General features: G+C 32.9%; 1 protein-coding gene across 1 annotated transcript; it reads left to right on the top strand.

The window, feature by feature from the left end:
* The first annotated feature begins 10,838 nt into the window (after window positions 1-10,838).
* On the top strand, window positions 10,839-12,840 carry LOC106300487. Its single transcript, XM_013736641.1, has 6 exons — window positions 10,839-10,981; window positions 11,094-11,323; window positions 11,694-11,768; window positions 12,241-12,314; window positions 12,455-12,530; window positions 12,666-12,840. Exons 2-6 carry the CDS (start codon window positions 11,096-11,098, stop codon window positions 12,756-12,758), a joined length of 546 nt encoding a protein of 181 aa, XP_013592095.1. The 5' UTR covers window positions 10,839-10,981; window positions 11,094-11,095; the 3' UTR covers window positions 12,759-12,840.
* The last annotated feature ends 3,509 nt before the right edge of the window (window positions 12,841-16,349 follow it).

The following is a 16,349-nucleotide window of genomic DNA, read 5'->3' as shown; positions in this document are numbered from 1 at the left end:
TACCTTCTGGCTGGGAAGCTATGGATCAGCTCCTATATAGAGTTAGAGCAGTTACCTTCAGTTGGAACAATACCTTCTGGTTGGAAAGCTATGGATCAGCTACTATATGGAGTTAGAACAGATACCTTCAGTTGGGAAGCTTTGAATCAGCCCATAGCATGTGTGCTTGTACCTGGTTGATGAAGTTTAAGGAAGCCAGCAAATGGTGATTTACAATCTGGCCACATATATGCAATGACACAAGGAGTATTCAACTAGGGATTTTCTTGGCTACATGATGGTAGCAGATCATGGAGTTGCAACGTCCCCCTACATGTTGAAAGCTTCAAGAGTGACAATGCACATACTGGTTGAGAAGCAGCTGGTGTGAGGCATTCAAGTGTTCAGTACTCCTCACCAGCATTCCATAAATGTTTACAAGGTACCTATTGAGTTCATGAGAAAAGGCAGGCTTGGATTCAACCCTAAATGGAAGCAAGAAGCTAGAAGAAAGGGGGAGACAAGCTCTGGTCATAAGAAGAAGCTCAAAGGTTGTTTTAAGTGTAGGCATTGGAGTCTGCTTGCCATTGAAGTAAGGCCATGATACAGAGTTTATGAGTCCCTCAACATCATCATAAGGCTCATAAACTCACTGGTCAATCCCTAGGTTGAGAGGCTTGTACTCTTTTCCTAAGTGTGGTTTTATCCCAAAGGGTTTTCTATGTTTAGGTTTTTAATGAGGTAAGTACTCTCAGTTCCAAGCTTCCCCAAGGATCTCCTATGGTCAAGCTTGAGGGAGAGTGTTGACACGAAGCAGAATTAAGCAGCTAAACTTGAGAATTAAGCTGCCAGACTTGAGAATTAAGCTGCCAGACTTGAAAATACTTATAAGGTCTTATAAGGTCTTATAAGGTTTTCTAAGGTTTTATAAAGGTTTTATAAGGCTTTATAAGAAGCACCAGACTTGAGATGTAAGCTGCCAGACTTGAGACTTGAGTGCCAGACATGAGACTTGAGTGCCAGACTTGTGCCTAAGAGTGAAATTCGTGCAACTTCAACTTGAGAGGCAAATTTGAATTCAAATTAGGTTCTGACCTTTGGAGAGAGAGGCTGGACAAGTGGAGATTAAAATAACATGTTGGAGAGAAGAAAGATGGTTGTTAGGAGCTGTCACTATCACATTGGAAGCTCTCCTGCATCTCAGCCATTCAATTCAAATTAATTTAGATCCTCTCATCCCAACCATTCATTTTGAATCCAGATCTATCTCTCTTTGTCTTCTTCTTCTCATTTGTCTAGTGTGTGTGTTGGGTATAAAGAACCCTCATTGTAATTAATTATAATCTAAGCTGAAAGAGGGGAGTTCCCTTTTCTTCTTCACCATTCTCTTCTCTCTTGGTTACTGTCAATCTCTATAATCTCTTGATACACATACTCTCTTATTCTCAACTTAATATACTCTTCATCACTTATCTATTTGTTTACTCTGTTCCTCATTGTCTTTTACTCTCATATTAATCTATCTTTTCTTACATTATCAATCTTGACATAGATATAGAGCTTTCTCACAAGTGTATGGTCAACTTGTGATCATTTAAATGCATGGTTTGGATTTAAACGAATCAACGTAATTGTTAAACTATCGTGTATCTACTTCTATATAATATCTACAGTACAAGCATAGTATACTCCCTCTATTTAAAAAAAAAACATTATTCTAACTTTTCTTTCTTGTTTTAAAAAGTATCGTCCTTCATTTTCAATACAATTTTTATATACAGTTTCTTTCTTATCTTTTTAACTAACCAATATATGTTTATTTAAATTATTTTTATTTAAATAATTACATATTAAATAATAATATATTAATATATTTTATCACTTTCTTAATCTGCGCAAAATATCTTTAAATGACATTTTTATTATGAAAACAAAAGAATATATACTATATATACAAAAATCCGAAGTGAGATTGGTAGACAATTAGAGAGAGATGATGGACCTTGGAAAATGGAAATTGAGATATTAGCTTCCTGAATCCTGAAGCCCTTGCATGCGGTGAGATGCTCATTTTTTTGTCAAACACTTCGCTTTTATTTTCTTTACTTTATTGTTTTTCTAAGTTTATATATATTAATTAACTACTTTCTCCTTTTCTAAAAATATTTAAGGTGTTTTACGTAAAAACACGTATATTAAAAAATTACTTTTATCTAAAAAATATAATTAAAATTATAAATTTTAAACAATTCAACCAATCACAAAAATAGACTATTAAATATGATTAGCTATATACACATATTTTAATAAAGTAAAAAATTACTTAATATTTTCTATATTGAAACATAAAAAAAGTATCTTATATTTGAGAACGAAGGAAGTATAATTTAGCATTTTATATTTTAACATTTTTACCTCGGCAAGTTAAATACGTAGGATTTGTATTGTATACATTTTAACTGTCAACACTTGGGACTTTTATTATTATGTTACATATATACCATATGATGCCTAATCTAAGAGCAATAAGTCAATAAATTTTGAACTGTCCAATATATCTACATGATAAGGTATTGGAACCTTCACTTCTGTGTTCTGTGTGTTCGTGCAAGCAAAACCAAATATGATCGATGAATTATTAATCTGAATCAAATTTAATTTGGTAAATATGCAACAACCAACCTCATCATTATTTAATCTATTTATTTTAAGCTATTGTTTACTTTCATTCAACAAATTACAAGTTCAGTGCACCAATTTTTAATAATGTATGAGCTAAACTTTAAAATTCAATAAAAAGGACAAGACATTGGTGGAGATCAACAGAACTCCAATCTTTTTTTTTTGAGCAACCAGAACTCCAATCTCTAACGTAGAATTGTATGCACGTCCGCTTTACATCGCAAAATCATAACTAAAATCAGGATACATAAAAATTTCCAAAATAAAACTACATCGCATGCACGGAAATCTTCATAATATTTTATTTGTGTATTTGATATAGTTGTTGAAATTTGAACATCCAGTTGGTTTTGTTACGTTATGCATGTGTTTTTATGTGACCAATCTCTTTGTTTAATGAATTAATTTGATCTCCATCGCTGAAGCCAAATTAATTGGATACACCTTATTAGATATATTTAGCTAATAATTAACTGTGCATATATAGTAGAAACATCTAAGCAGTGGATAATAATTATTTGTTACAAACGATAATTATTTTTAGGCCCCTGCGTCCATAATTCATATGTGATGTTGTCCCCTGCTAGAGACATACTACGACAGAGAGTAAATATTTTAAAAAGACAACTCCGGAATTCTGCTTCAAATTTACTCTTTATCTTTTTAATCCTTGTTCATGCTTATTTATGGTTAGTCCCGACTATTCTAGCTTTTTTATCTTATTTCTTATGTGTTTGTTACTCCTCTTTTGCTTGATTCGTTTTAGTTGTTTAATCTTTTGCTTGCTTAGCATGTTAGTACTAGTTAACTTTGAGACCTTGATTGCCTTGTTTATTGTCAGCTTTAGATGTAAAGGAAAAAAGGTTCCAACTACAAATCTTTTACCTTATCTTAATGCAATTTACCATCATCTTTATCCTGTATATAAGAAAAAACATCTCTAGAACTAAAACTCGATTACATTGATATTTACATCTCAAAAAACACCAAACCAAAATGAAAAATATGATTAAGATAAATATAAATAATAGGATTATTTTGCAACATGAAACTTTATGTTTGATTGGCTGTCAACGTAAGAAGAGGATCAACAAGATTTGATTCTGATCCCTATTTTATAAAAAAAAAGTATTTCAGAAAATAATATGACACCATTTAAAAAAGATGGAAAGAAGGATATGGACAGTGTAATAATGTAGCAGGAAAATGTATGTGCAGGAAATCTACGGTAGATATTATTTCGTAGATTATAAACTAGTTATGGTGTATACATTCGTTCCACTATGCTATGTAAATTATTGTATTATGCTATCAGGATATATAATATAGTGGGTTTTACTAGTGTTGTAATAGCTTCACACCATCTAAATTTAAATATGCATATATATGATTTGATACTTGTATCTCTTGTGCATTAGGGCAGCTTCATAGGCGTCTGAGTTTTTGATTTCCTAGTAGCAAATTTGATCAAATTAAAGCGTAGTAAACTCGAGAGCTCTCTGTCCGCCGGTAGATCGAGGCAGAGGACGGTTTCTCTCAATAATTCGTTTTAGATAAAATATGATTACCACTCAAAACCTATTTGAAGATACAAGGAGAGCTTGTAGATGTCAATAGTCTTCTGTGACTAACTAGACGATGAAGCCACTGATGCTGGATGCATTATTCGTTACTACATAAGGCATGCAGAGTGGTGGGTTACCATGTGGATGCAAGATATGTTGAGATGGAAAAGGATAAACTGAGGGTTTATGTCTTGACGTAGTCGTTGAAGTAGTTCCTGAGGCAGTGTGTGTCAGAGAGTGAACCAGGAGGCATGCGGAGTGGTAGAGACCATGTGGACGCAAGATGCTGAGCTGGCGTGGGATAAACTTGAGGAGCAAGTTTATACAGTGGAGAAAATGCAAGATATAAACTTGTGGAGCAAGTTTATGCCTTGAGTAATAAGTGCATTTTAAGAAAAGGAAAGTGTACTCATTGATATGGAAGTTGTCCATATTCATGTTCCTTGGAGACTAGGGTTTCAGGAACGTGGAGATCACTATAAAAGAGCAATGGAGTTGTGTGTATTCCATAAGACACTGGCTATTATTACAGAGGAAGGGTGAAATCCCTTAGGAGTGTTCTTAGGTCGTGCTGAAGCAATTGCTAAAGTACTGACGACAAAGAGACAAGTTTGGGTAGATTAGGAATCTTTGAGTAGCAACTGTTAGGGTGTTAACAGGCTATGTAAAGCTGATAAGCAAGTCTTGTAATAAATTATTTAGGCGATTTCTAATAAAGCAATAGTTGGTTGCTTGTATCTATTTCGTCTCTTGATTTATTTTCTGCATTACTCAATTGTGGTGTCATCTTTGCATTAACAAGTGGTATCAGAGTGGGTCACCTAAGTTATTGGTGTGATCCTGAAGGTGAAGATGGACACGATTGTTCTATGCAGAAGACAATCATGTTGAAGGATGGTCGGTATGGTCAGTGGAAGGTGCGCATGAAGCTGTTGGTTCGAGGAATAAATGATGATGTGTGGATAGCTGTGAAGACTGGGTGGGAGGATCCTACCATATTTACAGTAGAGGGGAAGAAGCCCAAACCTAAAGAGCCAAGACAAGAAGTGGTTTGAGAGGTAGTTCGAGAAGTAGTTCAACGGATGCGTCAGAGTCTGATGCAGTACGCATGAAGGAGCAGACAGGTGTGTGTGTGATGGAAGGCTTGACATCTAAGCATCTTTGTTTTAGCTTAGTATGCAATCAAGCAGGGGGAGAAGTGGTGACGTTCTGGTCCAAGGAGTGCATATCTCGTGGGGGAGAAGATCATGGTGATGGACGCCTTGATGTAGATGGTGCTTATCTCATGGGGGAGAAAGTATATCTATTGTAGAAGATGAAGATAGTGCAACTCTCATGGGAGAGAATAGAATATCGAGTGTGGAAGTTTCCAGGTGGGAAAACGTGGTTGTTGAACCATAAGGATATTGTGCTTGATCGGCACACAAAGCTAAAAAGGGGAGATTGAAGATGCAAGTGGAGCTTGTAGATGTCAATAGTCTTTCGTGACTAACTAGACGACGAAGTCATTGATGCTGAATGCATTAGTCGTTACTACATAAGGCATGCAGAGTGGTGGGTTACCATGTGGATGCAAGATATGCTGAGATGAAGAAGGATAAACTGATGGTTTATGTCTTGACGTAGTCGTTGAAGTAGTTGCTGAGACAGTGTGTGTCAGAGAGTGAACCAGAAGGCATGCGGAGTGGTAGAGACCTTGTGGACGCAAGATGCTGAGCTGGTGTGGGATAAACTTCAGGAGCAAATTTATACAGTGGAGAAAAGACAAGAGATAATAAACTTGTGGATCAAGTTTATGCCTTGAGGAATAAGTGCATTTTAAGAAAATGAAAGCGTACTTATTGATATGGAAGTTGTCCATATTCATGTTCCTTGGAAACTAGGGTTTCAGGAACGTGGAGATCACTATAAAAGAGCTATGGAGTTGTGTGTATTCCATAAGAAGAGACGGACTTGTGCATAGTATAGTGAAACATTTGAATGGGGCCCCCACTTGGCGGGGCCCCCTTTTCCAATTTTTTTTCTATATGTACATATATGTTTGTTATGTATATGTCTAATGTTTAAGTGTAAAATAAATTAAGTTGACAAATGAAACACAATAAGAAAGTTAGAGCATTTTTAACACACAACCCCACATTAGAAGTGCGTATTTGAGTTTTTTTTCTTTTTTGTCTGAAAAAAAAATTAAAAGGCTAACCATTCGCGGACCGCCACGTGTCAGTGGGACCCGCGAACAGTGCAAGAATCGAAAAAACAACGTCGCTTATTTTGCATGCAGAAGCGTCGAGGCTTATGGTTTTTGTGGGCCCCCAGGCCGTAAGCAACCCATAAGCGCCCGCGTCAAAGATGCTCTTACGGTTCATATAACATAATATTAGGAGAGTTATAGACTCTTAGATAGTTATGATTTAAATGATAACAAAACTTTTATATATAAAAAAATATTTAATAATGAGAACTGAAATCAGTTATGGTGTTGAGTTTGATTGTGACTTGCGAGACAGTCTTTTCAACTTCTTTTCGTTAGACACAATTGTTTATTCACAAAAAAAAAATTTGTTGATTTAGTTACAATCCAAACTGTAATTAAAAAAACAATTTTTTTTATTCATCTGAATCTCACAGATGCAATTGTTTTTTTTCTGATTGCAAGTTTTTAATGGTCATTTTTATTATATAAAAGCTAAAATGCATAGTAAACATTTTTTGTAATAGGGTTCCTTTATAACCGGACCGGCTCTGTCCATAAGACACTGGCTATTATTATAAAGGAAGGGTGAAAATCTCTTAGGAGTGTTTTTGGATCGTGTTGAAGCAGTTGCTGAAGTACTGACAACAAAGAGACAAGTTTGGGTAGATTAGGAATCTTTCAGTAGCAGCTGTTAGGGTGTTAACAGACTGTAAATTAAGCTGATAAGGAAATCTTGTAATAGATTATTTACGTGATTTCTAATAAAGCAATAGTTGGTTGCTTGTATCTATTTTGTCTCTTGATTTATTTTCTGCATTACTCAATTGTGGTGTCATCTTTGCACTGACACTATTGATGTATTAAACATGACACTATTGATGTATTAAACATAGTATAACTCAAAAATTAAGTTTACTTATTGATTAAAATGAAAGAGGCGTCATTACTAAGAAAGAATATTAACTCGTCACCATCTGACCTACCAAGTGGCACACACCTGTTAGTTCATTGTCTTTAAAAAATGCGACCCTTTGCTACTTAATTGTTATTTATTGAGTTACTAAGGCTAGGAGAGATGCTCGGGGGATCACATGATTCACGACATACTTATATATTCCAATTTATAATTGGTATTCTTTTGGCTGATAATATAGTATGATAAATTGATAATTGTATTGTAGCTAATATAATTAATCGATCCCATGGCGATTGTTTTATATTTATAGAGCATCCTTAGTCTAATAGTACTAGTGCCGAAAACTCGTCCTCGCGTATAAAGCAACCACAACCCGAACTAAAGAAAGTTCTTATAAGCTACTTATAAACAATGGTTAGTTTTTTTTTTGGGTAAAATAAACAATGGTTAGTTAAGTATACATACTGTGACAAAGTCTTTAGAAAGTAAAATATAATTAAACTTATTGGAATGAACTCTTAGACTATCAGGGGGTGTATTCAACTAAAAGTTTCAAATGATCTGTATTAAAATGAAAAATCCACTGTTATTCAAATATGAATTTTAAAAATCAATTTAAAATCTAATGTTATCGAGCTTGTCATTTCATAAAATACTCTGAAATCTATTGTTATTGAACAAAATTTAAGTTGGAGATTTTAGAGTACTTTAATTGTTTCTAGAGTGTTTGAGCTGAGTTCCTTAGTTATAAAAATAAAAATCCAAATCTCACTGTTTTAGATGAGATTCTAGAGTGTTTTAACAAAAATCACACCAAATTTTTTAATTCTCCTGCAATCATCTACAAACTCATTAAAAATCAAATTATTTCAAATTTCAGATTCAATACACCCACTTAGTAATATTTTTTGTTGGTTGATACTATTCCAATTATCAGTTATTATTATCTCAAATGACTTACGAGAACATACTTAAATTAGGAAAATTAAAAATTTTATCGATCTTTAGAGATAAATGGATTGAAAAAATCATTTAATCTTGCTGAGGCTATTCTCAATGCAAGGAGGGCATCGATAAACAAGAGGAACTCTAGGGAATGAATTATTCTTCGTCGGGACTGGTGACCATTCGGGAAACAAGAGGAACGAATAAAAAAAGAATGTACGAGAATAAAATAGCAGGAATGAAAAGGAATGGTTGTTCCTTATCAAATTTAACAAGGAATAATTTTGTTCTTTAATTCTCTACAAAAAAAGTAATGAAAAGGAACGAGAAAGAATTATTATTCCTTGTGAAATGTGATTTTTTTTAGGAACTCTATGGAATGAATTATTCCTCGTCGTTCCCTGGTCACCATTCTTACCGTGAATCTGCAATATGAATATGACTTTTGATCAAACTATAATATGCAATTAATTATATCTAAGTCGTTTTACGTTATAATATATTGTTCGATTGCTTTCCTTTTTCAGCTTTTTAAGCAAGTCCCTTATGGAAGTGTTTATCTACATTGCATCCCATAAAAGTTAAACAAAAATGTCAAGCTATTGTATAATCATCGCTGTCCCAGCAATTTTTTTTCTTTAGCCAGCACACTTATTTATAATACAAGATTAATGATTATATATGCAACACCAGAATAATAATAAAACAACTATACTTTGAGAAAGTTATGATGCGGCATGAAAAAAGTAAACAAAATATTACACAAATGCTCAAGCCTTAAGCTATGGGTGTCTTAGTAAAAATCCGTTTCTGGTCCAGTTTCAGAATTTACAATATAATTATATTGCGAATTGAGTTTTGGATTGTACGTAGTACTGTAATCAGAAATAGTTAATCAGAAATATTTTCTTACGCATAAAATGTTTTTGATTGGTGTATGTGTATAGATGTTTTGTTCGATTAAGATTTATATGAATATATCTAAAATGTACAATAGGATTTTTTTTTCTATCTATTTTAGATTTTAGATCTATTTGCCAGGTAATTGTTGGTTTTAATTGTACATCTCTAGTTTTTTTTTTTGTGAAACACATCTCTAGTATAACCCGATAATTAAGATTTCAAAATTGTGATTTCATTCTCTAATCATTTAACATATCCATCAAAGCTTTACAATTTCTATTTTAATAAAGCAACTAGATTTCGATCCGCGCAACCGTGCGGATTTTTGTTTTCATTTATTTTTATATAAATATTTTGTTTTCAATTCTAAATTGGTATTTATTATAATATATATGTGTCTATAAATTTTTAAAACATAATAAGTTTACTGTATATTTTTTCATTGAATAGATTGTTTCAAACTTTCACATGTATTTGTATCTTCTTCTATATATATATTTTCGGTTATTATTTCATTATTACAATCATAACTATATATATAAAGATTAATAAAATATTATTTTACTGTCATATTCAAAGATATTGTAATATTTCACAAATTTAGAAAGTTTTAAAAAAATTAAACTTTTCGCTTCATAGATTTATATTATCGAATAAATAATTAAATATTTAGTTTTTGTTTAATTTTTAAAATAATTTATATAGTTTAAAATTTGTTTTCATTAGTTTAAGGCAGTAAAGATTAATCATTGTTAGATAATATGATTTTTTTTATTAAAATTTTTTTTTCTATAATTTTAAAAGTTAACATCGACAAATATTTAAATATTTAGCATATAGAGGTATAATATTACAACATTAAATTATATATATTTAATTTATATTATCTATAAGTCCAATGGATCATCTATTGTTTAAATCCAATTATTAATAGCACAATAAATATTTCTTGTAGGCCCAAAATTAAAATGATAAGATTAGATATTAAATGTAACATGATTTTCTAGGAATAGGTCTATTAGGTCCAATTTTTAAAAAAACACACATGAATCAAAGTTGTGACTTCTATTTTAATATATAAGATATCGATATATATCATGACGACAAGGTAAAAAAACTATAGTAAAAATGAAATATTTTTACTTTAATTAAAAGAATTTTTAGCATTTTTATAATTAATTTAAAAATAAAATTAAGCTCAAGTTATAATATTTTTTGCTATTATATAATACTGATATTGTATATACAAACCTATTATTAAGTGGTTTACTGGTTTTTATTAAAACCCCTTATTTACTAAAATACTGAAATAACCCGTTAGCTAGTGAATAGCGTACATGAAAATACGGAAAAAACCCGTTAGCTAGTGAATAATATTGTAATAAATAAGATCATATATATATATATATATATATATATATATATATATATTTAATGTTTGTAGTCTTTTGTGTCTGAAGTCATTCAAAAACGATTTAAATAGGAAAATATGATAAATCATGATTAAAATATCGCACAATCATTGTTATTTATTAAATGATATATTTTTGTCAGAATTAATTGTGAAATCAAATAAGGGCATAAAATCTATGTAATGTATGTATGTGTGTATGGGACGTATCTAATGAAATCTGGACACAATCTGATCCAGCGATGCAATAGTTACTGATCTTTAAAACAAACCATAAAAGTTTTTTTTTCTATCTTAGAAGATAAAATAAAAATCTTATAAAGAAGAGATCACCATTGGACATCTCTTTGATTCCTCAGCTCAAAACTAACCAAACCAACCCACAGGTACACACACACACATATTGTTGGGTGTCTCTCTCTCTCTCTCTACCAATCTTGTCTCTCTCTAGGTATTGATTATAAGTTGATTATAAATTGCTTCGGTGTATAAATCAAGAAATGGGTAGTAGTTTCTTTGGGAGACCAAAAATGGGTGGATCTTCGTCTTCCTCACCAACATCTTCTCCGGCAAAGAGAGGGAAGAACAAGAATGGTTCTGACAAGCCTAAGCAGCCACAGAGAGGTCTCGGGGTAGCGCAGTTAGAGAAGATTAGATTACACAGCGAATTACTCTGCAACAGTTTCAATACTTATCCTTCTTACCATCCCTCAACTAATAATGATCAGGTAAAAACTCCACATGTTTTTTCAAAAAAAAAAAAAAAAAAAAACACTACACATATATAGATTCATTAATCTAACTTTTAAAAAATATCAAAATTAACTTTGGTATTGAGTCTATTAACCATGATTGCTAATTAATCGAAGAACGTATCTGCTTTGTCTGTTGTGTGTTTAAAAGATTTTGAAGCAAAGGTTTAGAAAGAAACCATATTTGCATTTATAGCATAACATCATGATCATTTATCGCAAAAAGCTTATATATATTTTAATTTTCAGTTACAAGAAAGTATTTTTTTTATATTTAAATCGAGATGAATTATATAGTTTTTGATACATTTTTCATCCGTTTGTTTCATCTTATTGACTAATTCAGGAGGATGTGAGGATTCACGCAGAATATTCATCTATACCATCATCAACTCATTATGGCCTTCATCCAAACATAATGGTAAATATATATATATATAACTTTCAGCGTTGCATGTATATATACAGTATATATGTACGGTACTAAGTATAATATCATTAATTGATTTCACAAACTAATGTACACATCACATGGTGTTCCTAAATGCATATCTTTTAGATTATAAGAAATTTCAATCAGATTCTTAATTAATTGAATTCGAAATCATTTTCTTTTCAAACATCTGATCTTATAATACGCAAAATCTTTAATTGTGATTATCATGTTTTTAAAAAACAGTTACAAAAAAAAACGAGGATTATCATGTTTTCTAACTATCAAAATAAAAGGAATTTTAACAAGTTTCATACCGAATTCTAATTATTTTTATGAACTGTAGTCATGAATTGAAAACAAATAAATAAAATCTATTTAACTAAATTCGAGGCAAATAATAATATGTAACAATGTTTTATTAAAGCACTTTTTCATTATTCTATTTGCGATCTTGTAGATGAATGCAAGTAATGATCAATACGAGAGAACACCCATAAGATACAGAGATGCTCAGCCCCACATAGCAACAAGGTGTGTACACATTGTTATAACTAGCTCATAAATACATGTATAATATTTAATTATATGTCATGGTGTTTTTACGCACATATACATAATAGATGTATGTGATATATAAATAAAGGCTAATGGTTTTTACAACATGTGTACAGTTGGAACCCCAACTACGGCATCTTGGAGAGCCAACATTTTGTTGAACCTAACATAACCAAACACTTTTTACATGAGGTTAGTACGTACTATATATATATTGTGTCAAGATATTTAATGCAACTTAATTTGATACGATCATCTGCGTTCATCGTCTTAAAATTAGGGCTTAATAATATATGGATCTCTGAATGATTTTCCGTAATGATATAGGACCAGAGAAATAAATTGGGATCGGGTATCCAGATGAACTTCGAAACAAGTGACGCAACTGAGCCAGATTTAGAGTTGAGATTGTCACTTTGAGTAATGTATGAACTCATGTTATTTTCAATGAGGCCATGGATTTGTTATACACTCAAAGCAACTTAGAAAGAAATAATATGTAAGTTAGGTCATCATTTGATTTTGATACCATGATGTTATATTTTCTAAAGAGTATGTTTGTAAATCAACATAAGTTTCAAATACAAATCAAAGCAGTTATAAAGTCATCTCCGTATATTGCTAAGCCATGCAAATGCAGTAGATGGAATTATTAATAAGAAGACAGAAGATCATGAGCAAGGAAGTTACAAAAAAAAAAAAAAGATCATGAGCAAGGTACGAGTGATTAATCTGCAGGATGGAAACGGCTAAGTAGATCGTATTTATATGTTCGTATAATACAAGAATAAAAAGTTAAAAGCTGTATACCTGTTTTTTTCTTGTGTAATTAGCACATACTTCAAATTACGTAAGGGAAGAAGATGGTGAGCTTGTCATCGAAAACAAAAGAGGATGGTGAGCATACTTACATACCGTAATTAAGTAAACAAAATCCAGACAAAAGTATGTTCGGATCAATTTAAATGTTAGTCATACTTTTATATGATTAGATGTTGTAAGAAGAGCCAACAAATGGTACAACGTCATAAAAATGGTGTTGAATGCTTTCTTTTCTGATTATTATTTAAATTAATTGTTATGTAATTGGTTGGCTTCTTCGGTTTATTGTGGTAAAATAAAAATAGAAGCGTAAAATTATTTGGAATGATAGGGACTGGTGGCACTGAACAATAATGACAAGAAATGAAAATGAAACTAAAAGTTTTGAATATACAATCATGATCATTTCTGAACAAGACTAGCAAAAATACGATCAACATTCTCTTTTACTCATTATCAAACTTTTTCTCGTACAATATTTGTCTATTTACCATTGATCGAGATTTATTGTGAATATAATATAAACGAATATTCCAATACTAATCAACCCCACCGAAAGTTATTCTTGATTGATCACTAGCTAGATTTGATTATTTTTTATCACAAAAACTTAAAACACGTTATAGTTATGTCTTAAATATTTAGTCATTTATGAATGTGAATAATCAGAATGAAGAATCGTTGCTTACAGTATTAAAGCTTACCGTGGCCGAAATGATATTGCTTTTGAAAAGAGAAGACACCTTATTTTAGTGTCCAATCTCTGCTATGTTCAAAAAGAACAAGATTGTAAGATGGCCAACCACTACAAGAAAACATCGTAATTCTTACGGAAAATGAGATCCTCGGAATATTCCGACGAATTTCCGACGAATTTCCGAGAAAACCCAAAATTTGGGTTTCCTCGTAATTTCCTCGGAATATACCGATGAAATACCGAGGAAGGCATATTCCTCGGAAAACACCGACAAATATCCGAGAATATATTATAGCCGTTGGAGAGCCGTTGGGGATTTTAAAAATTGCGAGGAAATTCCGAGGAAAGAGCCGTTGCCGTCGGTATTCCGTCGGAATTTCCTCGGTACTGTCGGCAGCATTTCATCTATAAATACCCACACCCCCCAACCTCTTCATTCACTCCATTTCTTCATCCTCTCACATACTATATTTACACACGAATTTGATAGAAAAAAAAAACATGTCTTCTTCAAATTATTATCGTTCTTGGATCGATCGACCTCATTTGGATCCGAACACGAGATTCCTTACGGAAGAATACCAACGAGGTATAACCGAATTCATGGGGTTAGTTCAACGACAACCGGAAGCAAAAACGGGTATGTTAAGATGTCTTTGCTCTAATTGTAAAAATAGAAAGATTATTAAAGAGTGGGATGTTTGGACTCATCTATATTTGAATGAGTTTACACGAAGTTACAAAATTTGGTATCATCATGGAGAAATTGATTATGAATATGGTAGTACTAGCGAACCTCAGCTTGCGGTTAGGTTAGAAGAACCAATTATAATGGATGTAGATTTTGGTGTAGGTATTGAGCAGATGGTAAATGATCATTTTAAAAGGGAAGATTTACCCAATTCAGAAGCTATGAGATTTTATGATATGTTGGATGCTGGAAAGCAACCCTTGTACGAAGGTTGCAGAGATGGTCATTCAGCTTTATCATCTGCTACAAGATTGATGGGCATTAAAACAGATTATAATTTGGCTGAAGACTGTGTGGATGCGATTGCTGATTTTGTAAAAGGTATTCTACCCGAGGATAATGTAGCTCCTGGTTCATACTACGAGGTTCAGAAACTCGTAGCTGGTCTTGGTTTATCGTATCAGGTAATAGATGTATGCAGCGACAACTGCATGATTTATTGGAGGGAGGATGAACAGCGGGCTACATGCAAATTTTGTGGGAAGCCTCGTTATAAAAATACGAGTGGAAGAGTTCCAGTGCCATATAAAAGGATGTGGTATTTACCTTTGACGGAAAGGTTGCAGAGGTTGTATCTGTCTGAACGCACAGCGCAACCAATGAGATGGCATGCGGAGCACTCAACAGATGGTGAGATCAGACATCCTTCAGATGCAAAAGAGTGGAAGCATTTCCAATCAAAGTATCCCGACTTTGCGTATGAAAGAAGAAATGTCTACCTTGGATTATGTACTGATGGTTTCAGTCCGTTTGGCAAGAGTGGAAGACAATATTCTCTATGGCCAGTCATTCTTACACCAAACAACCTACCCCCAAACTTGTGCTTGCGACGAGAGTTTTTGTTTCTCTCGATTCTCGTTCCCGGACCAGAGCATCCTAAGAGATCACTTGATGTGTTTCTTCAGCCACTAATATATGAGTTGCAACAACTATGGGCTCAAGGTGCTGAAACATACGATGTTTCGTGTAAAAAAAACTTTCAAATGCGGGCAGTACTAATATGGACAATAAGTGATTTTCCAGCATATGGTATGTTGTCTGGATGGACAACGCATGGAAGGATATCATGTCCATATTGTCAAGATAACACTGATGCTTTCCAACTAAAACACGGAAGGAAAACGTGTTGGTTTGACTGTCACAGGAGATTCCTACCACCTGATCATCCATATCGTAGGAGTAGGAATTTGTTTACGAAGAACAAGAGGGTGTTTGACAGTCCACCTCCGAAAATTTGTGGGAAAGATTTGAAGACACAACTAAGAGATTTTGGTGCAGAAAGGACGCCAGAAGTCGGTGGACATGAGCGTTTTCCGGTAGATGCTGTTGGAGAACTACATAACTGGCACAAAAAAAGTATTTTCTGGGATCTGCCATACTGGGAGGATCATCTGCTAAGGCATAATTTAGATGTCATGCATATTGAGAAGAACTTTTTTGACAATCTCATGAACACGATCCTTAATGTTCAAGGTAAAACAAAGGATAATTTGAAGTCAAGACTGGATTTAGTCGATATATGTGCTCGTTCAGAACTTCATGTTGATGAAAATGGTAGGGCTCCTTTTCCCATATACCGACTTGATGCAGAGCGAAAAGATGCGTTCTTTGATTGGATTTCAAACGATGTGGAATTTCCAGACGGTTACGCATCAAATTTGCGTAACTGTATCGACAGAAAGGATATTATTGTTAACATATGTACAGGATTTTCATGGCAGAAAAGCGGTTCGAATATAGA

Source organism: Brassica oleracea, chromosome C1 (assembly GCF_000695525.1).
Source record: "Brassica oleracea var. oleracea cultivar TO1000 chromosome C1, BOL, whole genome shotgun sequence".
Lineage (NCBI taxonomy): Eukaryota > Viridiplantae > Streptophyta > Magnoliopsida > Brassicales > Brassicaceae > Brassica > Brassica oleracea.
The sequence above is the reverse complement of the archived record's forward strand: the minus strand, read 5'-3'. Positions and strand labels throughout refer to the sequence as shown.